At 49.6% G+C, this 25008-nt stretch overlaps 3 protein-coding genes and 1 long non-coding RNA gene across 17 annotated transcripts in view; 2 read left to right on the forward strand and 2 right to left on the reverse strand.

The window, feature by feature from the left end:
* LOC139358651 (aspartate-rich protein 1-like) overlaps positions 1 to 12127 on the forward strand; it is a 38792-nt gene extending 26665 nt beyond the window's left edge. For all 12 annotated transcript variants that reach the window (XM_071079894.1, XM_071079902.1, XM_071079888.1 and 9 more), the window contains one exon: positions 6763 to 12127. The gene's annotated coding sequence lies outside the window, so the exon portion shown is untranslated. The remainder of the gene's footprint in view (positions 1 to 6762) is intronic.
* LOC105465821 (phosphatidylinositol 3,4,5-trisphosphate 3-phosphatase TPTE2-like) overlaps positions 1 to 25008 on the reverse strand; it is a 384743-nt gene that overhangs the window by 240379 nt on the left and 119356 nt on the right.
* Positions 3170 to 14248, reverse strand: LOC139358649 (ral-GDS-related protein-like). 3 transcript variants are annotated; one of them, XM_071079881.1, is made up of 13 exons: positions 14040 to 14248; positions 13499 to 13609; positions 11253 to 11425; positions 9690 to 9883; positions 9249 to 9565; positions 8265 to 8480; positions 7789 to 7892; positions 7227 to 7296; positions 5596 to 5670; positions 5039 to 5113; positions 4424 to 4447; positions 3949 to 4070; positions 3303 to 3439 (listed from the first exon to the last, which is right to left on the reverse strand). In XM_071079881.1, the coding sequence occupies exons 1-13, from the start codon at positions 14178 to 14180 to the stop codon at positions 3400 to 3402; spliced, it is 1662 nt and encodes a 553-aa protein (XP_070935982.1). In that variant the 5' UTR covers positions 14181 to 14248; the 3' UTR covers positions 3303 to 3399. The 3 variants fall into 3 exon arrangements, with proteins under 3 accessions (XP_070935983.1, XP_070935982.1, XP_070935984.1); XM_071079882.1 differs by lacking the exons at positions 11253 to 11425; positions 13499 to 13609; positions 14040 to 14248 and adding exons at positions 3638 to 3728; positions 10009 to 10187 and having other exon boundaries at positions 3170 to 3439; XM_071079883.1 differs by lacking the exons at positions 11253 to 11425; positions 13499 to 13609; positions 14040 to 14248 and adding an exon at positions 10009 to 10187.
* On the forward strand, positions 22823 to 24985 carry LOC139358654 (uncharacterized). The gene is made up of 2 exons (XR_011613838.1): positions 22823 to 23069; positions 24125 to 24985. It is a non-coding gene; the product is annotated as an uncharacterized lncRNA (long non-coding RNA).

Raw genomic sequence — 25008 nt, forward strand, 5'->3', positions numbered from 1 at the left:
AATTGATTTGTGTAAGGTCTTTAAGGTAGACCTTAGAACTTGGTCTGGTGCATAGTTTGGGAACATTTTCTCTCATCTTGTATGTCGTCTGTCTACTCTGTGGGTAATTTCTTGTGTTGTGTGGTGGCTCTTTAGTGTATTAGGTCCTACATGTCGATTATTGCTGTTGTTGCAGTGTCATGTGGGGTCTTAGGCATATAAATGCTTTGTCAAAGCTGATGTCAAGAAGGGTATTTCCTAGGGTCTCTTGTAGGATTTTTGTACTTTGAGGTCTTCCACTTACATCTTTCATTCATCTGAGTGAACTTTGATACATGGTGAGAAGTAGATGCCTAGTGTTACTTACTCTTCTGCATATGGTTCGCCATTTATCCCAAGACTATTGAAAAGGGAGTTCTTTCCCCATTACTCATCATTGTGTATTTCATCCAGCATCAGGTGGTATGAAGTGTGTGGGTTTACAGGTTCTCTATTCTCTTCCACTCATCCATGCGGAAGCAGGTCTCCAGAGTTTGAGTGCAATTTCACATCAGGGAGTGTCATGCATCCAATGTAGTTTGGATTTCTCAGAATTTCTTTGGAAATGCAGGGCATTTCCTGGTCTCACATGAACTTCAGCATTGTTTATTTCTATGTCTTTAAAACCAATTTGCTCTCTAGTATAGTTATACAATTAAAGAGTAGAGCGGGACATTTTAATCCATGTATATGTACCTTGTGTAATGATGAAAGCCAGGGATTGACTGACTATCTCTGTTACCTTGTGTGGTTATTATTTATTAGTTCTCTGTGGTCACAATATTCAGAATCCTTCTTTTCAGCCTTTTTTGGAAAATATGCTGGATACAGTTAACTCTAGACATCCTGCTGTGGAGTAGAACAGCTGAATTTATTCCTGTCATCTGAGTGTAACATTGCATCCATTTCCCAGTTCCTGTGCTGCCTCCCCAAGCCCCAGGCTCTCTTCACTACTATGAAATGTTCTACTAGGAGATAAAGTCGTTTAGAGACAAAGTTGATCTCATTCTCATAGGCATGGAATCATGCCGTGTTTCTTTCTCTCTTCCTGGCTCATTTCATGGAAAATCATGTCCTCCAGGTTTCTGTACGTTGTTGCAGATGACATGGTTTCATGAATTTCTATGGCCGAGGAGGATTCCATTGTGTACCGCAGTTTCTTTATCCCTTTATCTATGCATGAACAGGTAGGTTGATTGGATACCTTGGCTATTGTGCATAGTGCTACAATTGCCATAAGAAGGCCGATATCTCTTCAACATAACAGATTTCATGCGCTTTCTGTGTGTAACCAGTGGTGGTATTCCTAGGTGAACAGGTAGTTGTAAAATGTTTAAGGCACCTTCAACTGTTTTCCTTCATGTGTATAGTAATGTACATTCCCACCAATAGTGTATAAAATCTCTTTTTCTGCACTTCTACATTGGCCACTGCCTGCGAATGTATGGGATTTTTCTTGTTTTTGGTAAGTTTCATCCTAATTAGAGTGAGAGGTATCTGAGTGTGGTTTGCACTTAGACATGTGTGTGATGATTAGTGAAGTTGAGCAGCTTCTCTTTGACCTGTCAGTCAATTTCGTGATTACTTTTCAGATGTGCCTGTTGAGGTTCTTTGCCCAGTTTTAGCTTGGGTATTAGATTTTGTTCATTTTCCCAGAGTAGTGTTAGTTTCTCATACATGTTAGATTTCAATCCCTTTCACAGATATGTTTCTGCTGAACTTTCTTTCAATGCGTAGGATGCCTTCTTTTTTTTTATTATTATTACACTTTATGTTCTAGGGTACATGTGCAGAACGTGCAGGTTTGTTACATATGCATACATGTGCCACGTTGGTGTGCTGCACCCATTAACTCATCATTTACATTAGGTATATCTCCTATTCTATCCCTCCCCCAACCCCCGGACCCACTACAGGCCCCAGTGTGTGATGTTCCCCTTCCTGTGTCCAAGTGTTCTCACTGTTCAATTCCCACCTATGAGTGAGAACATGCGGTGTTTGGTTTTCTGTTCTTGCGATAGTTTGCTGAGAATGATGGTTTCCAGCGTCATCCATGTCCCTACAAAGGACATGAACTCATCAGGATGCCTTCTTTAATGGTTCATTGTTTCTCTTTCCCATGCAGACGCTCTCAAATGATGTATAGTCCCGTGTGTTTGTATTTATATTTTTTAGCAGTGATTTTTGTGTCCCATCCAAAAAGAACAAAAAATAAGAAAGAAAAAGTAATGCCAAATCAATTGCATGGCCTAAGGGTTTGCTGCCATAGATACTTTTTGCTGTTGTTTTCTTTCTTTTTTGCAAACTGCATGCATAGACACAAGTTTTGCTGCAATAAACTCCCACTTTTCTTATAGGAGCTTTGTGGCTCCAGGACTGGATTGAAGTGTTTATTTTGTGTTGATTTGGGGGTATCATATTTCAGACCCTGAAATGTTGATTTCTTTGACTTGTTTTTGTCTGATATACCACAATGGGGCTTGTGTTCTTGTGATCAAATTAAGCTGTGGGACATCCTTTAGATATTGGGTTCAAACAATTCTCTCCTTCCTTGATGTTCCCTTAGGGGAGAGGTGTCAGAAAGTCTGGGAAGATCCATAGTGGGAAAAGGTTATCTGTATTTCCTGGAGACTCGTGGCCAGCTCCCTTGTGCACAGGACTTCTGGAGAAGGCCAGCCCTACCACTTGCATAAATACCTCCCATCTCCAGCCCTTCAGTAAATATTTAAGTGATTCATTAAATATTTACAACTTAAAAAAGTAGAGTAACCCAGTGGAACTTGAATTTAACTAGAATTTAGGTTTGAGAGTAATTGGTCAGTAGAACAAGTGACATAGATTGGGTGACATACTGTGGATTTTAAGTGTTGTTTGTTTGTTTTATTTTTTGTTTTCCTTAAACAGAGTTAGCAATAATTAATTTGAATAAAGAAGGAAAACATTAAACGGTTGGCAGGTGTAACGCGAACGCTATTCCATGACTTGTTCAGCCATAGCCTCAATTTGACATGCTAGACGATGAATCCTAAAGACTGGTATACAGTTACTGCACTGGAGTTACTGTTCTCATTCCAACAACTATAGAACATTCTGAATAGTGTTTTAAAATTTTATTTTAACAAAAGCTAAGAAAAAAACCGTTACTTATACACTAAAGAAAATAAACATAAAATGGTTTCCTGCCTGACATGCAAAAGTCCCATGACCTGATCCTGGCCAGCAGGAGTATCTGGTATTGAGGAGCGGGGTCAAGATGTAGCTGAGCTGCCAGCCACCTAGATGTGATTTCCTGGTGTCTCGGGTCTGGGTGAAGGATGATGCAGAGCCGGTGTTCTGGCCAGCATCCCAATAGGGCCCCAGCCACTGCAGGATGTTTCCCGCCTACTGGGATTCGGGCTCCAGCTGACAGGACAGCTTGTAGCTGCAGGACAGAGAGGCAGCTGTGAGGCCACCATGAGCCACACATCGGGTCCCTTCTCATTGCCTGCCCAACTGGAATCCTGGGTCCCCAGCAGTCCCCATGCAACAGGGCTTGATGCTGGTGGTGGAGTCATGGCCATAGGCTCTCTGCAGCTGTCCACAGGAGAGCCTCCTCTAGGCCAGGTGGGGTGGCTGACACCTGTACTGTCAGTACTTTGGGAGGCTGAGGTGGGTGGATTGCTTGAGGCCAGGAGTTTGAGACCAGCCTGGACATCATCGTGAAACCCCACCTGTACCAGAACAACCACTGGAGAACAACCGCACACGGTGGTGGATAGCAGTAGTGCCAGCTGCTTGGGAGGCTGAGGAAGGGCTTGAGCCCAGGAGGCAGATGTTGCAGTGAGCAGAGATGGTGACACTGCAGTGCAGCCTGGGCGACAGAGCCAGACCACATTTAAAAAAAAAATGGAGAGCCTTCTCCCACCCTCTGCCCATGTGCCAGGCCCTCACCTCTCCTTTTCACTGAGCTGCTCCATTCTTGAGAAACAAGTGACAAATTTCTGCAGAGGCCGAAGCCTGTAATTCATGGCGGCCACTTGGAGCAGCTGCATTTCTTGCAGAACTCGGACCTCCTAGAGACAGAGGACAGGATGCTGACAGGGCCTGGGTGGAAGACACTGAGGGGACCTTTGGCAGGCAGGGAGAAGGGGCTGGTCCCTGGGGCCATTCTGTGAAGGGGCCCCATGCAGCCCCCAGCCTGTTCTCAGAGTTGGATGTGAACAGTCCCTCCTGCAGGAACTTGTCTTTGATTCCAGTGCCTTTCCCACTCTCTCCACTGGGATAGGTCTCCTCCTCCTCCTGTGTGTGTCAAACCCTCCCAGTAAACCTAAGATGTAGAGGATGGAGCCAGGGAGTGTCCTGCCCAGGGTGGACTGTGACGTCCACATCCCCAACCTCATCCAACGAGAATGCCCCAGCTGTTCACCTTCTTCCTCTTGTTGCTGTTGCCCTGGAAGTCAGATAGAGCCCATCAGAAAGGTCCCTGGCCCACAACAGCCCCACCCCATCCCTTCCCATGCTGCACTACTGCCAGGGCCACCAGGGTTAGGGGATGTGCACATGATAGAACTTGAACCTGCCTCAGGCTCTGGGCTCTAGGGCAGGGGTCATGGGAGCTGAGGCTCAGGGACCTTCTGCCCCAACCCTCTGAGATGACAGACAGAGAAACTGAGGTCTCTCGTAGAAAGAAAGTGCTCAGTGACCCTGGAATTGCCTGCCCTTGGAAAGGCTCAATTTCACCCTCCTATTATGGGACTACCCTAGGGAGAGGCTGAGTCCAGCTCAGCCCACAGCTCAGCATCGTTGCAGTCAGGTAGCTCTGCAGCTTCACCACTCAGGGATAGGGGCTGGTGACTGCCATGGAGCCTCTGTCAGTCAGAGGTAATGAGATGGGCCTGGCACCCCCTCCCACAGGAGCAGCTGTGAGACTCTCAGGAGAGGAGGTTTTCCAAGGGCTGAGATCTAAGGGCTCCGTCCAGGCCCCTCTCCTCCCAAGCCTCAGGATCCTGGTTCCCAAGCAGCCTGCCCCAGGCTCACTCACATCCAGATCATCCGGGATGGCCGAATCCAACCTGTGTAACTCAGTCAGAAAATCCCCCAGGAAGGGGACCACGCCCTGTGCCATGGAGGGGTGGGGAGGTGGGAGGGGTAGTGGTGATGAGTATTGACCCTGAGGTGCCTGCCCAAGGCCCTGTCCCATGAAATCCCATCAGCCCCTGTCTCCCAGAACCCCCCTCCCCAGGTCTCCCAGTTGTAGCAGCCAAAGACCCTCAGCTACCTTTCCCAATTCTCTGCCTCCTCTATTCCAGCTGACCTCCAAGTCTGGCAGTCACTCCTAGTTACCTCTATGGTGGGATTTTAACAAGTCACAAGGGCCTGTGGTCCCAGCCTTACCCTTCCCCACATCCACTCTGAGTTCTGCTTTCCCAGACCCTTGCTCTGGTCTCTCCAATGGAGGTTTTCCAGGCCCAGTGGCCATAGGAGGACAGGGCTGGGGAGGAAGCCCCCGCTGTCTTGATACGGAGGTCTCCAGCTGGTGGGGAAAAGAGCCCTGTCCTCTGATCCCCTGTGGTCCCTCCATGACACAGTCTCACTCACCTTATTCTGCGTCCGCAGCCTCATCTGGGCTCTCTGGGGGTTCCTCTCCTGGGTGGCCACCTTAAAGCTCCCCGCCTGCCAGGTGTCAGGGACAGGGACAGTGAGGCTGTCTTCCCTTCCCCCAGTTATACCCCAGCCACCCCACACTTGGAACCCCAGGGACTGGTGTGAGTCACCTGGCATAGTGTTCATACCACTGGCCAGCTCCACACTCCCTGTGTGTGTCACCCAATCATACAGCCAGGCCTCCCTGAGACTGTTTCTTCTTCTGTAAAGAGCCATGAAAACCACAGCTACCTCACAGGGCCTCCTGAGTACTGTTTCCTGTAGCTGTTGTCATTGTTCTCCCCCTCATCCCTCTGAGGAAGAACCATTCAGGAGCACCCTCCAATTGCTTTCTTTTCTCGAACCTCATTTCCACCCTGTGAGGCCCGCACTACAGGCTCAGCATCCCTTCATTTTCCAGATAAAGAAACAGAGACCAAGAGTGGGCAGTAACTCCCCAGGGCCCCAAAAGAGAGAGCACCTCCTCCCCCTACTGGAGGCTCCGTCTCGGCTGCCTTCACCCCACATCCCAGCACCACCACCCATCAGGGTCTTGTTCTCTGGAGTCTCTGAGTGTCTAGGACTCCAGCCTTGCAGAGTCGTGATGGGAAAGGGACAGGGCATTTTAGGAGACCTGGTTAAATGGCACCTGCGTATCTGAGCCCCACCGGAGTCTCTGCCACACAAACTGGGTTTGCGCCATGCCAAATCCACGGTTTGGCCTCGTCAGTGATCCCCCAGGGGAGTTCCATGCACAGAACTCTCTCTTCTTCCACTCAGGATGTGGCCTCCTGAGGCGACATCTCTGACGGATATGGCAGGGTTTTCCAGAATCCTGGGTGGGGTGGCATGTTGCCTTCTCATTTGCATGGAGTTTCGGATATCTGGTTGGGGAGGATCCCCTAGGAATGCATGGATCCCCCAGATACTTGTCATGAGCCTTTGTCACTGCTAATTGTTGAGAATCCTGTGACACGACCATTTTCAGATGTCTGCAAAGCGCAGAGCGGGGAGTCCCAGCAAACACATACATGTGTCCTGAGTTTGCCCATTGGTACCCATAGCTGGGCAGTCTACTGGACTCCCTGGCACATGAGCTTCCTCTGTTGTTGTTCCCCCCAGTGTGGACTGCAGTCCCTGCCCATGGAGGTGCGCTGCAGACAGATGCAGCAGCAGAGGCCTGGCTTCCTGAGGAATTGCTGCCAGTTTGAGGAAGGAAGAAAGTCCCACCTACAATGACCACCCACCAGCCTGGAGGAAGCTCCATGCCAGCAGCATTGACCAACATGGGAGCCAGAGCCCTGCTAATGCTGCAGCTCATCACCGCCACTCAGAAGCCCAGCAGCCATTGCCACATCCCATTTCCAGGACCTCTTGTCCCCGTGCCCCCATGCGCCCATGGACCCACACACCTTTCCTCCTGTTTGCCCAAAGTAGGCATGGAGGGAATTTTTCAAGTGCCCTTTTTGTAGGTAAGTCAAAACATTACAAAATAACCACTGCACACCAGGTCCAATGCCCTTCCAAACTCACTCTTTTCTCTGACCCTCAAACACTTGTCCCGCATCTCCCAGACTCCACTGTACCTTGATCAGCAGGTCCCTCTTCACTGCAGTGTCCTTTTTGCAGAGTTCTTTTAGATATTTTGTGCTCTTGCTATTGACAGAGGAAAGAAAAAAGGGTAAATTTGGGAATCACGGGGGAGATTTGTGAGTTCCAATCCCTTTTGTTTGAAAACTCAATGAATCTCGGCTTCCTGCGTGAGAGTTTCCAGTGGGGTCATCTGATGACAAGGGCTCCAGAGGACCAGGGTGGGACTGTCGTGCTCCTCCCCTGGCCCATCTCCACTTCACATGAGCCCCTGCGTGTTCACAGTTAGCTTCCAGCTGGACACAGTTACACTGCTGGGTATAAACACCTGAAAGCCTCCAATTGGCTCCAGTCTGTTCCTGATGGTTAAAAAACCTTCCTCCTGAGTTAGAAATCCTTGCCTAGGAGTCCAGGGCAGCTTAGTGAGCACACCCACCAGCCCATCCCTACCTCCACCGTCCCTGTTCTCCAAGAACCTTTCAGAGTTGTTGAGGGCACATGGGGAGACCTATGGGTCCCTAGGTCAACTCTGGTGCTCCCGTGGAGGGAGCTCCTCACCTGGACACTCCTGCCCACGTCTTGTGTAGCCGATGTATTGGGTTGCTGCGCAGAGCAGAGACGATGGCGTGCACTGAGGAGAAGTTGTTGAGGCGTAGGCACTCCTGGAGAGGGAAGAGTGAGCTGTGAGGTCCAGAGTTGGAGTCTGACCCACTTCAGCCTCAGCCCTCTCTGCTGAGATCTCCCTTCCTGAATGAAGCAGAGGCCCAGGGAGCCTCAGGAGGGTACACCTGGGGCTGAGTGAATGTCACTCATCTAGGAAGATTTCAGTTCAACCCAAGGAAGATCCCAGGTCAGAAGTGAGCAGCCACTACTGGGCCATGGGGGTCAAGGTCAGGGAAGCTCTGGGCAGAAGGGCTTAGGGGATGTGCAGGGCTCAGGCTAGAGATACAGATGCCAATCCTGAAAGCCGATGGCGGAGAAGAGGCAGTTCCCCATTTTGAGAGAGGGAATCCCAAGGCCCAACCATGGCTTACCCTGGCCACCTTGATCCAGTGCTCCACCACCCTGGCCCTGTCCTGGGCCCTCATGCTGTGGTCCCCGAGGCAGGAGGTGGTGACACAGTTGGTGAGCCTGTTGAAGTGTGCAATGGTGGCACAAACTGTGGGTGCCACATGCTCACTCCCCTTCTGATGTCGTTGGCTCCAGATGGAGCCCATGCATTCGTAGAGTTCCACCTTCTTGAACAGCTCCTTTGGGGGAGGAGGAGAGTGTCACGGACACAGCACAGCCCAGCTCAGAGTCACCCAGAGTCCCAGGCAGGAAGTGAGCTCACAGTCATCCACAGTCTCTGGCATGAACAGAGCTGAAGCTGAGAAAGCTTTAAAATATGCTCCAGACCTGTGGGAGTCCCTGCATTTGGTTTTCTGCGCACCGAGGGCCCTGAATGCATCATGGCCCAGAACCCAACAAGGGTGGAAAGTGAGAGTGACGTTTTCTTCCAGGCCATTCTCACTCCAAGAACTAGAAGGTGGCTCAGGCCTGCCCATCCTGAGGCCTCTACTTCCTCCCATCCCAATCAGCCCTCTACTCCTTCTCTCCATACCGGTGCAGTTTCCTTGCAGCAACTGCAACCTTGGGCTCTGTTTGGGTGTCTGCCATAGAATCTAATATGCATGAGATACCTAATAAGTGCTGAGGGTAGTGAGGCTCCTGAGCAGCTGGGTGAGTGACCCATGGCCCTGCCTGCCCCTCACTGATCACCTGCCCTGTCCTGCTTTCTGTCCATCCCCTGTCATTCAGTCTGCACAGTCACTCTGTGCAGCTGGCACGGGTGATTTCCCATCTCTGCTGTCCACATGCAGACAGGGAAGGCTTGTGGTTGAGGAAACTCATCCAGATCCCATGGTTGGTAAGAAGTGGGGCTGAAACTGGACCCAGGGCATTGGCTGCTCTTCAGGGAGAGGCTGGTCTGAGACAGCTGGTGCCAGACGCACAGCCTGCAAAGCCCAGCTGCTCACCGCATCTATGAGGGTCAGCTGCTCTGCCAGCAGCCTGGGAGGGAAGGTGGTGATGTCAGGCCGCTCCTCAGTGTGTTGGCTCTTGACAGTCCCGGGACAGGGACAGGGTGACTCTGGGGCTGACTGTGGCTCCAGCACTGTTCCTGGAGGGGGCCCTTCCCCTGGTGCTGGTGCTGGTGTTGAATGTCGATATCCTTGTGCATCCAGGGCTACAGGTGACTCTGGCTCCAGAGCAGGCGGCAGTTCCGCCAGCAGTGGTGGCGCTGGCTCCAGGGCCAGCATTGTTAATGCGTGTTGCCCAGGAGGTGGAGCAGGATCTGGAAAAGGAGAAAAGGTCACCATTCCAGTCACTCCTCACTGGGATTTCCAAGTATAGAAATGACTGGATGGAAATTAAGGGAATTGTACCCCGAAAACACCAGCCCTGGAAAGTCTTCTCACCATCTGGCTTGGCCTCCTTGGGCTCCGGAAGCACCAACTGGCCTAGGACAATTCCCTGATGGTCCTCCAAGCCCAGTCCAGGCCAGGTGAAGGTCCTGAAGGCCAGCTTTATCCAGAAAGATGACCGTTGCAGGGCCTGGCAGCAAACTGAAGGGTTTTCAGGGGGCCAGGTGAACAAAATGGAGCCGGTGGTGCTGGTGATGGAGTGGACAGCTGAGTCAGAGGCCTGGCCTTCTCCCACACAACCCTCCAGGGCACCCTTGTGTGGTTCTGGGTCTCTGGCCTCTTGCTGCCTGTGTAGAGGACAGCCCCACCCTACCCCAAGCCATCAGTGCTGTCCTGGAAGGGGCAGACCTGGCCATGTAGCAGGGCTGTACGGACCCTTCTGCGCCCCAGCGTCCCACTGACATTCTCTTCCCAATGGCCCTGGAGCACAGCACTGTGCAGCTGGGCACTCAAGACTGCAGCTCCAGGCAGATTTGTGAGCAGCTTGCTCATTAAAGCTCCAGCTCTGGTCCTGGGGTGAGGAGGGTAGGGGCAGATGTTGGGTGGAGGAGGACAGGGAGAGCTGGGAAGGCACGGTGCTGGGGATGGGTCTCTCAGTGGCCAGTTGTGACCTCAACCTCACGTCTCCTTTGCAAGGGACCTAAATCTCCATTTACAGAACTCACTATTTGCCTCGTGCAGGGGAAGTCCCCAGATGTCAGCCTTGTTGTGGGAATTACAAGACATATGAACCCCAGGGCTCCTTTAGTCTCTCCCCAGCCAGAGTCCACATATTTCCCCCCATGTTTTGTGGGTGAAGAGGCCCTTCAGAACCCTAAGTCCCCCCAGTTGATACTTGTTGGGCTCCGTCATTCTAGTCAGGATCTGGGAGGATGCCACCATACGTAGAGGAGGCCATGAGGGTTTCACCTCTAACATTCTGAAGATACCATTTGTTTATTGTGTCTACTGTGAGCACCTGACTCTGAGTAGAATTGAGGCCCAGGGATTGTCATCTGCCTTGTTTATGAAATTGTGCCAAGTCACAAGAAGAACGATGCACAAATGAAGTGTTTTGTATGTATGTGTTGAATGAGTGAACCCCAACCATTGGAGAAACTCAGTGAGCCTCTCCAGATGTCAGAGAGGGCCTGTGGCTCCTTTCTCAGCATGAAGGGACCCCACTTCTGTCTGTATCAAGGAGAAAGTCCAGCCAGAAGGAAACTCAGACATCGTTTACTAATGCCATTGCAGACTTGCTTTCTATGTGCCTTTCCAAACAGGAAGAGAGATGGGCCATTGTGGCAGAATGCTGAGAGCTGCTTCAGTGAGGGGGAAGAGAAAAGTAATAAACATGAATCACAGCACCCACAGCAGATTGTCCAGAGTTTTAGGCTCTAGGGACCCCTTTGTTTGCCGTGTCTTAGATCATTCAGTCCCTACAAGAACCCTGTGAGGTTCATCTTCTCATTACTCCCTTTCCAGAGGAGCCAACTGAGGCTCCAAGAGGTGCATCTTCAAGACACAGCCAGTACGGGACAGAGGCACCCTGGTGCCTTGGAGGGGATGGACACTCACCTTCTAACCAGTAGTTCCAAAAAGTGTGGCACGGTGATAAAGTCCCAGGAGGGACCCAGGCAGGTGGCATAGGAGGAGATGGGTTTAGTTAGAAAGGCTGGAACCAGGGACTCCAACAGCTTCTCCCTTGTGCTGGGCTGGAAAGTTGGCATCCTGCAGATCTCATTTTCATACTAGGGGGACAAGGAGGGACGTGAGAGTCAGTGGTAACACCATGAACCACCAGAGGATCGGGATCTGGAACTCACACCAAGAAGCATCAACCCTTCAGGGACTTGTGCATGTGGAGAACCTGGGTGCCCATGGTGAAAAGGGTTCTAGGCTTTCAAGGTAAAATTGCATGTGAGGATGGGGAAGGATAAAATGATTCATGCCTTCAAGGCATCAGCATGGTGAATGTGAGCTGTGGGGCAACAGCACCCTCTGTATCAACAGCCTGCATGAAGAGCATCATCCCTGCACTCCTCAAAAATCACCCTCATGGTGGAGAAGAGGAGACGCGGGCTTTTGGATGTCAGATGCTTGCTCAGCAGCACCCGGGTCAGAAGAGAGCACCTTCCACAGGGAGGACTGGATGAAATTCCCTCTAGGCCACCTGAGGCTCTGCTTCTTATATGGAAGGGAAGGGTCTGGGGAGGTCTCATCCCCTCCTTATTTTAGTGACAGCACACCGGACAAGATGCTCTAGAAGAACCCTTTGACTTAAAGGGATATGATTGTTTTTGTTCTTTAACATGAATGTGAGTCTGGAGAAACAGCTACGGCCATCCCAGCCCCGGTCAAGGGGAAAGTGCCGGAAGACTCCAGGGTGGGAGGAAGCGCATCCCAAGGCCCAGGATCTGCCAGGCGACTCGTGGAAGAGAAAACGCAGGCAGGTATTGAAAGCAGGAAAGCTTACGGAAATGTATGGTTTAAAGTGGAAATGAAACAAGGTGATTCTCTCTGCCACACAGACAACAGATTGACAAAAAGTTAAGAACATGTTAGTATTCAGGGGAGGTTGTGTTCAAAGAAGCAGCTACGTTCAGAGGCTGCTGGTGACCCTGTGAGCAGCTGGAGCCCTTTTGGAAAGTCAACTGGCTACACCTGTTGAAACTTGCTATCTGCACATCCTTTCACCCAGATTTCCCTTTCCCGGGTGTGTGTCTTCCGCAGGGGATTTGTGTACTTTATGGGTTGAATTGTGTCCCCTCCCCCAAATGTAACTGTTTCTATTCTCAACCCCAGAGACTCAGAATGTGACTGTGTTTGGACACAGAGTTCTCCAAGAGGTAATTCAGGAGAAGTGAGTTCATTAGGGTGGCCCCTAAGTTAATAGGCCTGCGCTTCTTACAAGGAGAGGTGGTCAGTGCACAGAGAAATTCAAGAGAAGACCCTGTCCTGACTGAGATAGAAATCAGCCATCTCCAAGGCAAGGAGAGAGGCCCAGAGAAACCACCCCAGACTGACAGTTTGACATTGGGCTTCCAGTCTCCAGAATTGTGAGGAACCAGATTTCTGTGGTTAAGCCATTCAGTCAGCGTACATGTTATGGCAGCCCTGGCAAACTGCTCCAGCCTATTAGGACACACATAGGATTATGCTCCCTGTAGAAAGGCAGCCTAGAAAGGGAATTTTATCACGACAGGCTCCACCAGCACTGAGAGGCTGACCCGCTGTGGAGCATGGCCTCCCTTAAGGAATATTACAGTGACATGCAAGAGTGCAGCAGCTGCCCCGTGTGTCTGTAGGGATGAGTTCTCTGAGATGACACTTTCAACACAGATGCATAGAGTAGCTTCACCTTCTTTTGTTGTAATCACCACCCCCCCCCCCCCATCTTGTTTGTGTAGAAGTGTTGGATTTTAAGTCCTGGAAGAGGTCAGCAGGGCAGGGGAGCTGCCTGTTGCTGGACATACACTTAGGGTGGGGAGTTAAAATGATAACAGTATGAGTATGTGCTACAATGTTACCATCATACCCAATTCTTGTAGCAACATGCTGAGATACTCCTGGCATAGCATCAAGTGAAAACAGAAGGATTTTCTCTGATCTTCCTCTGATAGGTGAAAGGGACTTTGCCTGTAACCAAGTTGCCACTGGGGACTAATGGCAGCCAGATTCCTTTGGGAGAGGACAGTGGCTCACTCAAGTGTGAAAGCCCTAGGACAGAGCCTAGGGAATCCCCATATTCGTGTTTGAGTCCTGGGCCCACCCTGGTTTTCTGGAATCCCTGTCTGTGGAGACCCTTCTGTGTCCAGTCTCACCCCAGACCAGCACTGGCCGTGGTTGGTAGCAGGGGGCCCCTGCCCTTCTTTGAAGAAGATGGAGAAATGGAATCCATCCAACAGCTCCTGCTTGATCTGCTGTGTGGAGCTCTGCAAAGAGAATGAGCCAGGCGAAGAGGTGTCAGTGGCCTGCCTGGCTGACCCCATAGTGGGACACCCCCATTAGAACTCCTCCCTGGCGCCCCCTTCCCCAACAGGATTTGGCACATAGGAGCATCTGCGTAGACCTCCAGCCAGAGGAGCTTGAGATCTCTGGCAGATGACAGCTTGAGGTCCTGGGATTCAGATCTGAGCAGACAAACTGTGTCCTCGACACTCACCTTCCCATCCTGAAGGCATGGTCTGGGCTGTGAACCTGACATACTGACCAGGCTCCCAACCCCCGACAACCTACCTGCTCCTGTCCAGGGAGGGCCCCTCTTCTCCTGTTTCCCCAAACACATGGGGAGGGGCTCAGCACTGCCCTAGTGGGCACAGTTGAGGCCTGGCCTGGAGGGGCCTGCCCTGGGCCCTGTGTTACCTGTGGGTGCCTTCTGGCAAAGGGCCAGAGGCGTCGAGGGTGAGGGTTGTACCAATGTCTAGATTCTCGAGAAACAGTCTCATTTTGGCCTCTCCTGCGACGAGGAGGTCGGCAGCATGTTGGGACACAGCAGGAGAACATGTTGTTCTCTGGAGTGTCGACTATCAACTGAGCTGGAAATGGGGCTGTGTGTATAATATGGGTGCCTAGTTACCAGAATTCTAAGTTCTGTTGGGGTCTGTCAGTAAGGAAGTGAGGTCACATCTTGTAGGTTCCACAAGATGGAACCTGTAAGCACCTCCTTTCCATAAGACCTACTCAAAGGCCCCACTGGGCTTCTGGCCGCTCACTCTCCCCCATCAACTCCTTACCTTTCACCATTATGCCAAAGTGTGCCCCTTCAGCACCTTGGGAAGACCTGGATGTAACCAGGGTCCCAGGTTTGAGGAGATAGTTCTGGGTCAAACAACCTTTATCTTAGCAATTGTGAGACCCTAGAGAACTCCTTTGGTGTTTTGGGGCCTCCCCAGCATGCACAATGGGGGTTATGCTAGCATCTCCTTCCTAGGGAACTCATGAGGTGTGTTTGAGATAGATTTATAAAACTCATGGTGTGGTGTTCCCTGTAGATACTGCACACACTTACAGATGGAAGAAATACAAGAAGGGGTGAGAGGTAGCATAGAAGAGAACTCCAGTGGGACTGGGGTCCACAGTGTGTTCTCAGGAGAAGACACTTTTGCTCTGGGCCTCGTCTGTCATTCTACAACAGTGGAGATTGAGATTAAATGAAATTCAGACCTCCACGTCTGACATTGTACCTTCCAGTGCCTTCTCGTCTTATTTAGACCCAGATCCTGTGCCTCATCTCAGCCTAGGGTGGGCAGCATCCACAAAGACAGCATTGAGGGGTTAGTGACTCCCTTCTGAATGATGGTATATGACACAGATGATGGAGTCGCACTTCTGGGCTAGTTCAGGATGTTACAACAAAGAGCCATAGCCTGGGGATCTGATCAAAAACAGAATTATGTTTCTCCCAGTTCTGGAGGCTGGAAGTTGGATATCAGGGTTCCAGCCTGGTCAGGCCTTAGTGAGGACTCCCGCCCCATCACTGAGCTTTTACAGTGCTGTCCTTTCCTTGGAGGATGGCTCAAATTTAGGAGCATGGGTAGACCTCCATTCAAACCCAGCTCCCACTTGTAGCTTGGTGATCGTGAGGAAGTCATAGAACATCCCTGTGCCTGTTTTCTCCTCTGAGAAATGGTGTTAGTGAGAATTGCTTCCCTTTTTAATCACAGAAAATAAAGTATGCAAAGAAGTAAACTTGGTGCCATTGGGTGGAGAGTGAGAGCCCAGCAAACCAGAGACATCAGCTTGCCCACATCAGTGGTGACGACTGCGGAGAATGGGTGAGGCTGGGGCAGGAAGCAGGCCAGCCTGCCAGAGCCCAGGAACGGGTGAAAGGTAAGAGTGAGCCCCTCAGTCTGAATTCTCAGGGGACACAGACATGCAGGGGCTGTGGGGAGCACAATCATCAGGGCTGCTCTCATTCCCCTCGTTCCCTCCGTATCTGACATGGTCCCAGGGCCCCTCTCCCTGTGTTTCCTCTCTGCCCTGCTTTCTTCCTGGCTGCCCTCCCAGGACTCATTTTTGGCCCTGATCAGGTGGAGTCTTGAGGTAACTATAGGTCTGTTAGTAACTCCTCTGAGCTTCAACCCGTCGTTTGTTGAGACCTCTGAGCTTAGTCAGAGACCTCCTCCTGCTGGGACCTGAGAGAGGGCTGGAGGGAGCTGACAGTGCAATGGCAGTTTTTCCTGGGGCTGCCGCTCCAGGGCCCAGTGACAGGTATCTGCTGAAGTGGAGCTTTCTTTTGGGTCTCTGGGGTTCTGAGGTGTGATTTTCCCTCTGAAGACAGGCGGAGCCCCTGGTGGGTGCCTTCGCCTCAGAAATGGGTCCCCCTGAGCTGGGAGCTGTGCTCTAGCCTCAGTGTGCTAGGACACCTCTCACCTGGCCCTGCCCATTCTGGCTTCTGAAGCCCACAGAGAGGGTCTGTAGAAATTGTTAGATATGAAAGGGCTACAAATAAGTCACAGGAAGTATATTTACATAACTCAGTGGTTTTCAGCCATTACTGTACTTTTATTCAGCAGAGGAGATATTTTAAAATGCGAATACTCTGTGTCACCCTGCGGAGATTTGGATTCATTTGATGAGGCAGATGACAGGCATCTTTGGTTTTTTGTTTGCTTGTTTGATTGTAACAGGATCTTGTGCTGTGGCCCAGGTTGTAGCGCAGTGGCATGATCATGGGCACTGCAACCTTGACCTCCCAGGCTCAAGGAATCCTCCCTTCTCAGCCTCCCAAGTGGGTGGGACTATGGGCATATACCACCATGCCATGCTAATTTTTGTGTTTTGTAGAGACAGGATCTCACTATTCCACCCAGGCTGTCCTTAAAGTCCTAACCTCAAGCTGTACTCCTGCCTCTGCCTCCCACAATGCTGAGTTTACAGACGTGAGCTACTGTGCCTGGCCCTGTATCTTTTAAGAGCTTCCCTAGTGCTTTGAAGAGGCACCCAAGCAAAGAAGGCTTTGCTTGCAGAAGGCTTGTGGAACCCTGTTGAGGCTGCATCTTCTTCACAGCCATCAGATTGTTCCCTGAGGTATCTGCTTAGCAGTGCACAGGCTATTTACATGGAGGGCTTTGGGGAGCTGTTGGGTTTGGGTTTGGCTGGGGCATGAGTGTTGGCTGTGGGATCCTCACAACCAGGTCCTATGGGACACCCAGTGTGGGATCCTTCTTCCCAGACCACCATCCTGCCTGTCACCGCTCCTATGGCAGGTCCACAGCTGCTTGCTGGAAAGGTGTTGGGAAGTATTGGTCCTCCAGCTGTCACGTCCTCCTGTTCGGCTGAATCCCAGTGATCCTCACTTGGAGTCTGGGTCTCAGAAGGGTGTGGCCCTGGGTTCTTGGCTGGCTGAGCTGGTGCTTTTGCAGCCTCTGGGGCTCTTGTATGTGAGTCCTGACCTGAGTTGCTTCAGGAAACTTTCACCCCTGAGGCTGCCTCCTGCCTAACAGCAGAATCTTTGTGTGGAGATCTGGCTGGCCTCCCTGGCCACCATTCCAAGCCTGTCCTCATATTTTTATCCCTCTCATTTTTTCATCTTCCTCACCAAAGATAGGTTGCTTTATCTTGACGGTTTTGGTTTTTTTTTTCCATGTGGATTCCTGAACACCATCCAGCCCCTTGTTCTCTCCCCAGCCAGCTCACACTCATTTGTCACAGCTCCTGGGACTCCCATTGACAGATAGAGAACATCCCCCCACAGTGGACTGTGCTGTTCTGTTTGCACCCTTAAATTTATCTTGCTTACAGAATGCCACTTCTGCAAACTAGTCAAGAAGGGGGAAGTGGCTCGTGGATATGCACCCTTGCTCATCCTCTTTGAAAAGGTAACCAGCTCTGATTTCTTTTTTCGTTGAGAGGGAAGATCATTCTTGTCACCCAGGCTGGAGTTCAGTGGCACAATGTTGACTCACTGCTACCTCCGCCTCCCGGTTCAAGCGATTCTCTTGCCTCGGCCTCCCAAGTAACTTGGATTACAGGTATGTACCACCACGTTCTCCTAATCTTTTTTCTTTTTAGTAGAGGGAGGTTTCACCATGTTGGTCAGGCTGGTCTTGAACTTTTGACCTCAAGTGATCCACCTGCCTTGGCCTCCCAAAGTACTGGAATTATAGGCATGGGCCACCATGCCTGGCCCCAGTTCTGAATTCTTAAGAAACTCTCGAGAGGTTCTAGGTCAGCACTGATAGACCTGGGTTCTGCAGTGCTGGGTGTGGTGGCTCACACCTGGAATGCTAGCACTTTGGGAGACCAAGGTCAGAGGCTCTCTTGAGCCCAGGAGTTTGAGACCAGTCTGCACAACATAGACCCCATCTCTACAAAAAATTTAAGATTAGTTGTGGCCAGGCAATGTGGCTGACATTTGTAATCCCAGCATTTTGGGAGGCTGAGGTGGGTGGATCACGAGGTCAGGAGTTCGAGTCCAACCTGACCAACATGGTGAAACCTCGTGTCTACTAAGAAAATACAAAAATTAGCTGGATGTGGTGGTGTGCACCTGTAATCCCAGTTACTCAGGAGGCTGAAGCAGGAGAACTGCTTGAACCAGGGAGGCAGAGGTTGTAGTGAGTCAAGATCATGTCACTGCACTCCAGTCTGGGTGAAAGAGCGAGCCTCCATCTCAAAAAAAATAAGAAAAATAAAAAATAAAATTAGTTGGTTATGGTTGTGCTTGCCTGTAGTCCCAGCTACTTGGGACGCTGAGGTGGGAGGATCGTTTGAGCCCAGTAGGTCATGGCTGCCTTCTGCCATGATTGCACCACAGAGCTCCCACCTGGGGGACAGAGTGAGACCTTGTTTCAAAAAAGAACTCTTGCAATGATAGAAATGCCCCATATATGCACTGTGTGAAATGGTGGCCACTAGTGACATGTGGCTATTGAGGTCTTGATATATGACTAGAATAGCTGAATTTATTTAGTTTAATTAAAGATATATATTTTTTGACACAGCCTTACTCTGTTGCCCAGGCTGGAGTGCAGTGGCATAATCACAGCTCATTGCTCAACCTCCTGGGCTCAAATGATCCTACCTCCTCAGCCCCCCAAGTGGCTGGAACCACAGGCATGCGTCACCACACCTGGCTAATATTTAAACTTTTTGTAGAGACTAGGTCTCACTGTGTTGCCTAGGCTGGTCTTGAACTGCTGGGCTCAAGTGATCCTCCTACCTTGACCTCCCGAAGTGCTGGGATTCCAGACCTGAGCTGGCATGCCCAGCCTGGTTTAATTTCATTATACATACATACATACATACATACATACATACATACATACATACATTTATTTACTTATGATAGGGTCTCGCTCTGTCACCCAGGCTGGAGTGCAGTGATGCAAACACAGCTCACTGAAGCTTTGATCTCTGGGGCTCAAGCAGTCCTGCCACCTCAGCCTCCGAAGTAGCTGGGACCCCCAGTGTGTGCCACCATGCTTTGCTAATTTTTGTAGTTTTTGTAGAGATGGGGTCTTGCTATATTTCCCAGGCTGCTCTTGAACTCCTAGGCTCAAGGAGTCCTCCCGCTTCGGCCTCCCAAAGTGCTGAGATGACAGGCATGGGCCATCATGCCTGGTCCCAAGGCATATTTTTACTTCTCGTGTAGTTCAGCCTTAAGACTGTACCAGCAGATAGAGATGGAAAAGTAAGATGAATGGAATATCAAATTATATTTATAAATAAAGCAGTTACTAAGTAATGACTTTCTTTTCTTTCTTTTTTTTCTTTTCTTTTCTTTTTTTTTCTTCCTTTCTTTCTTTCTTTCAACAGAGTCTCGCTGTTGCCCATGCTGGAGTGCAGTGGCACGATCTCTGCTCACTGCAAGCTCCACCTCCCAGGTTCACAGCATTCTCCTGCCTCAGCCTCCTGAGTAGCTGGGACTACAGGCACCCACTATGATGCCCAGCTCATTTCTTATATTTTTAGTAGAAATGGGGTTTCACTGTGTTAGCCAGGATGGTCTTGATCTCTTGACCTCGTGATCTGCCTGGCCTAGACTTCCCAAAGTGCTGAGATTACAGGGTTGAGCAACCACGCCTGGCCATGTTGTTTTTTTTTTTTAAACCTCCATTTTCTTCTGGGTTAGATCATTCCCTGGCTGTCTTTACCCTAGCATCAGTGAGTCCTGCAGTCACTACAGCCCCCTGTGAGGTCAGATATTTTCGTCACGATCAAGTGGATCTTTATTTTTTATTTAACATTTACAATTCTGCCAGTTCTGACTCTTAAATTATCTTTGCCTTGAATTCCAGGGTCCATCTCTGATATTCAGTGAAGACGACCAGAACAGTCTGCTAGAGCAGTACCATCTGGGTCTGGATCAAAAATGCAGAAAATACGTGGTTGGAGAACTCATCTGGAATTTTGCCGATTTCATGACTAACCAGTGTAAGTGGCAGTTTGGCTCATGGGATAAGGTACCCGTCCTCATTTTTTCAGGTTGCCTTGCCCTTTCTGGATATTTTGGTTGTAAAAATATTGGAAACAAAGTGAGGAAGCTGGTTTAATCCATGTAGGTCGCGCTGAGGATTTCCTAGGTAAAGGAAGTTCTGCTTAGGAAGTAGGAAATCAGTCAGGTCCCCGCTTCCCAAGTACAGTCAAAAAGCAAACTGGAGAGTCTCCTACAGTGAGATGGAAATGGTTAGCTTGCCTTTTTCTTTGTCTATTTCATAGCCAAGTAGGAAGGAAAAACTGGACCTCATTATGGATTTACTTTTGGGATACACTGATTATTCCAGAGGAAGGTACAAAGCCTGAGAAGCTGAAGGTATTTCAGTGTGTTGTATATTACTCACTTGAAAAAGCAGGCTCATCAAACACAGGTGAGTTTCAACACATCTTGAATATGGCAACATTTAAAAGTCTTCAGACCAGGCATGGTGACTCATGCCTGTAATCCCAGCACTTTGGGAGGCCAAGGTGGGAGGATCCCTTGAAGCCAAGAGTTTGAGACCAGCCTGTTAAGCAGAGTAAGACCCCATCTTTACAAAAAATAAGCACATTAGCTGTGTGTGGTGGTGTGTTCCTGTAGTTCTAGCTGCTTGGGAGGCTGAGGCAGGCAGATCGCCTGAGCACAGGAGTTGGGGGTTGCAGTGAGCTGTGATTGCACCACTGCACCTGAACCTGGGTGACAGAGTGACACCTGTCTTAAAAAAAAAAATGGGTCTTCAAAGACCAGAAGATCTGTGCTGTCACATTGGGTGACTGACGGGCTGCAAATTTTGCAATGAATGTTTCCCATTTCTTCTTAGTTTATGGACTTACCACCCTTGGCAGTTTGGTGGGTTGGAGAAGGATATGGTGATGTCGGGAGTTACAATACATTACTTATAGGGGAAGACAGGCTTTTAAAGGTTAACGCTTAAAAGTGAGAATGGAAAAGGGATGAGTGAATGAACAAGATGAGGTGAGAGGGAAGAGGGAAAGGGAAAAGGAGAACAAGAAGCTCTTCTCTGCATGGCACCTGGGATGAATGGTTTCTGGGGACATCCCTGATGGCAGTTTTGTGGAGAGGCACAAAGATTTCTGTGGTAAGAAATGAGCTGTAGGCCCAGCGCCGTGGCTGACAGCTGTAATCCCAGCACTTTGGGAGGCCAAGGAGGGCGGATCACCTGAGGTCAGGAGTTCAAGACCAGCCTGGCCAACATGGAGAAACCTTGTCTCTACTAAAAATATGAAAATTAGCCGGGTGCGGTGGCAAGTGCCTGTAATCCCAGCTACTCAGGAGGCTAAGGCATGAGAATCGCTTGAACCCGGGAGGTGGAGGTTGCAGTGAGGGAAGATTATGCCATTGCACTCCAGCCTGGGCAACAAGAGTGAAACTCCATTTCATGGAAAAAGAAAACAAAACAAAAACCAGGGGGACTGGGCACAGTGGCTCATGCCTGTAATCCCAGCACTATGGGAGGCGGAGGTGGACAGATCACGAGGTCAGGAGTTTGAGACCAGCCTAGTCAACATGGTGAAAGCGCATCTCTACTAAAAGTACAAAAATTGACTGGGCAGGGTGGCAGGCGCTGATAATCGCAGACACTTGGGAGGCTTGAACCCAGGAGGTGGAGGTTGCAGTGAGCCGAGATTGCACCATTGCACTCCAGCCTGGGCAACAGAGCGAGACTCCATATCCAAAAAAATAAAATTAAGTGAAGAAGGAGGAGGAGGAAGAGGAAGAAAAAGAAGAAGAAATAGTTAGGTGTGGTGGCTCAGGCCTATAATCCCAGCAATTTGGGAGGCAGAGGAGGAGCAGGAGGAGGAAAGGAGGAAAAGGAAACAGCCAGGTCAGTCGTGGTGGCTGGTGCCTGTGAGGAGGAAGAAGAGGAGGAGGAGGAGGAGGAGAAGGAGGAGGAGAAAGAAACAAACAGCCAGGCCTTGTGTAGTGGCTCATGCCTGTGAGGAGGAGGAGGAGGAAAAAGAAATGGAGGAAGAAAAAGAAAAGGAGGAGGAAAAAGAAACGGAGGAGGAGCATTAAAAAGAAATGTAGGAGGAGGAGGAGCAAAAAGAAATGAAGGAGGGGGAAGAGGAGGATAAAGAAACAGAGGAGGAGGAGGAGTTGGAGGAGCAGGAGGAGTTAGAAGAGGAGGAGGAGGTGGAGGAGGAGGAGGTGGAGGAGAAGGAGGACTTGGAGGAGGGGGAGGAGGAGGAATTGGAGGAGGAGGAGGTGGTGGGATTACAGGTGTGAGCCAATGCGCCTGGCTGGAAAGCACATCTCATCATGAGATCTGGAGGGCACATATCCGAACCACATTAGCCTTCAAGGGAAATTCCGGGCACCTAGCTATTCTTGAGAAGTGAATTAGCAAGTTGATAAGAAGAAGGTAGTAATTGGCTGGGTGCACTGGCTCACACCTGTAATCCCAGCACTTTGGGAGGTCGAGACAGATAGATCAACTGAGGTCAGGAGTTCCAGATCAGTCTGGCTAACATGATGAAACCCCATGTCTACTGAAAATAGAAAAATGAACTGGATGTGATTACAGATGCCTGTTTTCCCCGCTACTGAGGAGGCTGAGGCAGGAGGATTGCTTGAACCTGGGAGGTGGACGGTGCAGTGGGCTTAGACTGGGCCATCGCTCTCCAACTTGGGAGACAGAGAGAGACTCCGTCTCAAAAAAAAAAAAAAAGAAAGAAAGAAAAAAAAGGATAGAAAAAAGGTAATAATAGCTCAGAACAATAGCCACCCAAGTCGGTTAGAGCCACAAGATATTTGATCCCCTATAGAAAGTAAAGATAACATCTTGACAAATGTCCCTAAGTTGTTTTCAGAAGTGCAGATCTCCACAGGATGAAAAATGCTGACAGCTTTCCCTTCGACCTCAGATAAGGGTGAACCCAAGACTGAACTCTCACTGGCGTTCTTTATTCCAAATTTCTTCCTGAGGGGCTTGGAGGGAATCACACTCACAGGTAAAAACTTAACACACCTTCTGCTGATCTCAAGGTTTTAGATAAAGCTTTGCTTTCTTACCAACCGTAAACTGAAGAAATAGTTGATTGGCCAGGTGTGGTGGCTCATGCCTGTAATCCCAGGAGTTTGGGAGGCTGAGGCGGGCGGATCACCTGAGGTCAGGAGTTAGAGGCCAGCCTGGTTAACATAGTGAAACCCTCTCTTTGTTAAAATTACAAAAATTTGCTGGGTGTGGTGGTGAGCACCTGTTATCCCAGCTACTCAGGAGGCTGAGGCAGGAGAATCACTTGAACTAGGGAGGTGGAGACTCAAAAAAAAAAAAAAAAAAAAAAAAAGAGAAAGGAAGGCATCTTCTCTGGCACCCTTTAGTCTTATTTTTTTCTTTTCTTTTCTTTCTTTTGTTTTTTTGTTTGAGATGGGGTCTCGCTCTGTCACCTGGGCTGGAGTGCAGTGGCACAATCTTGGCTCACTGCAACCTCTGTTTCCCGGGCTTCATCAATGCTCCTGCCTCAGCCTCTCATGTACCTGGGATGATAGTGTGTGCCACACCACCGGGGTAAATTTTTTTTTGTTTTTTTTTTTGTATTTCTTGTAGAGACCCTGGTCTCATTATGTTGTCCCGGCTGGTCACAAACTCCTGGGCTCAAGTCATCCTCCTGCCTCCGCCTCCCAAAGTGCTGGGATTACAGGTGTGAGCCACTAAGCCCATCCTGAATTACTGATTTTTACGTACTGTATAAACTTTTGCATCCTACTTGTTCTTTCTTTTGTTAAATGTGGCCTAAAGCTGCCTCATAAACAGTGAACTATATCCTAATTTAAGAATGTAAGTATTTCACTAAAGGAATATACAAGTAAAATTTTAAAGAAAGAAAATAAGAAAAAAAACATAAACATTTGAGAAAAAGCCTTTAGGCCTTGTCAATTTCTAGAATGTATTTATTTTCACTATGCTGGGGACTCCATTTCCAGCATTAAGGTCCATTCTCAGAAGGTGGATTTGCAAGCATGAGAAAAGGGGTGGGGGAGTAATCGTGCAAACAACTGTGTCCAGTCCAGGTTCCTAGGACCAGAGGGACCCCTCTCTATGGCAGAGGCACCCGACAGCCATACCTGATGTGGACCCTCAGAATGACTTTATGGTCGAAGAAGAAAGTGTGTTCGGAGCCGCAAGCTAAGGAATCAGGAGTGACAAGATCCTGGAAGGATGCCAACCTGTGAAACTCTGAGTCAAGAGGTCAAGCTGGGCACTTGGTTTCTCAGGTCGACCGCTTGGCCCTCTTCCAAGTTGTGCTTTCCTTCTTTCCTTTACTTCCTGTTCTAAAGTTTTTAATAACCATTTTTTTTAATACTATCTCACTCTATAGCCCAGGCTGGAGTGCAGTGGCTCAATCACATCTCACTGCAACCTCCACCTCCCAGGTTCAAGAGATTCTCCTGCCTCAGCCTCCCAAGTAGCTGAGATTACAGGCACTCAGCATCACGCCCAGCTAATTCTTGTATTTTTAGTAGAGACATGGTTTTACCATGTTGGCCAGGCTGGTCTCGAACTCCTGATCTCAGGTGATCCACCCGACTCAGCCTCCCAAAGTACTGGGATTACAGGCATGAGCCACCACGCCTGTTCCTGGCCTGCTTTTTAATAAAACTTTACTTCTGCTTTGCAACTTGCTTCTAATGGTTTCTACCTGATGACCCTCAAATTCTTTCTTCTGAGGAGGCAAGAATTGAGGTTGTTTCAGTTGTGTATGGATTCACCACCAGGAACTCGGATACCTTCCACCTGTAACAGGTTGAGGATGCTAGGTGAAAATGTGATGGAAGCTGCATGCTTTTTACAAATGTAGTGGTTCTCATGTCCAGCCACAGCCACTGCACCTGTGTGAAAGTCCCCTTAATAAACCTATGTCTTTTTCACTGTCTCCAGATCTCTTCCTC

Source organism: Macaca nemestrina, chromosome 15 (genome assembly GCF_043159975.1).
Source record: "Macaca nemestrina isolate mMacNem1 chromosome 15, mMacNem.hap1, whole genome shotgun sequence".
Taxonomy (NCBI): Eukaryota; Metazoa; Chordata; class Mammalia; order Primates; family Cercopithecidae; genus Macaca; species Macaca nemestrina.

Excerpts from the sequence above, each read along its gene's own strand:
- LOC139358649 (XM_071079882.1), bottom strand. The coding sequence starts at position 10,187 with ATGAGCAAGCTGCTCACAAATCTGCCTGGAGCTGCAGTCTTGAGTGCC. Across the intron at positions 7,893-8,264 it reads ACTGGATCAAGGTGGCCAGG|GAGTGCCTACGCCTCAACAA; the intron begins GTAAGCCATGGT and ends TTCCCTCTCCAG. Across the intron at positions 4,071-4,423 it reads ACAGCAACAAGAGGAAGAAG|GAGGTCCGAGTTCTGCAAGA; the intron begins GTGAACAGCTGG and ends CTCTGTCTCTAG.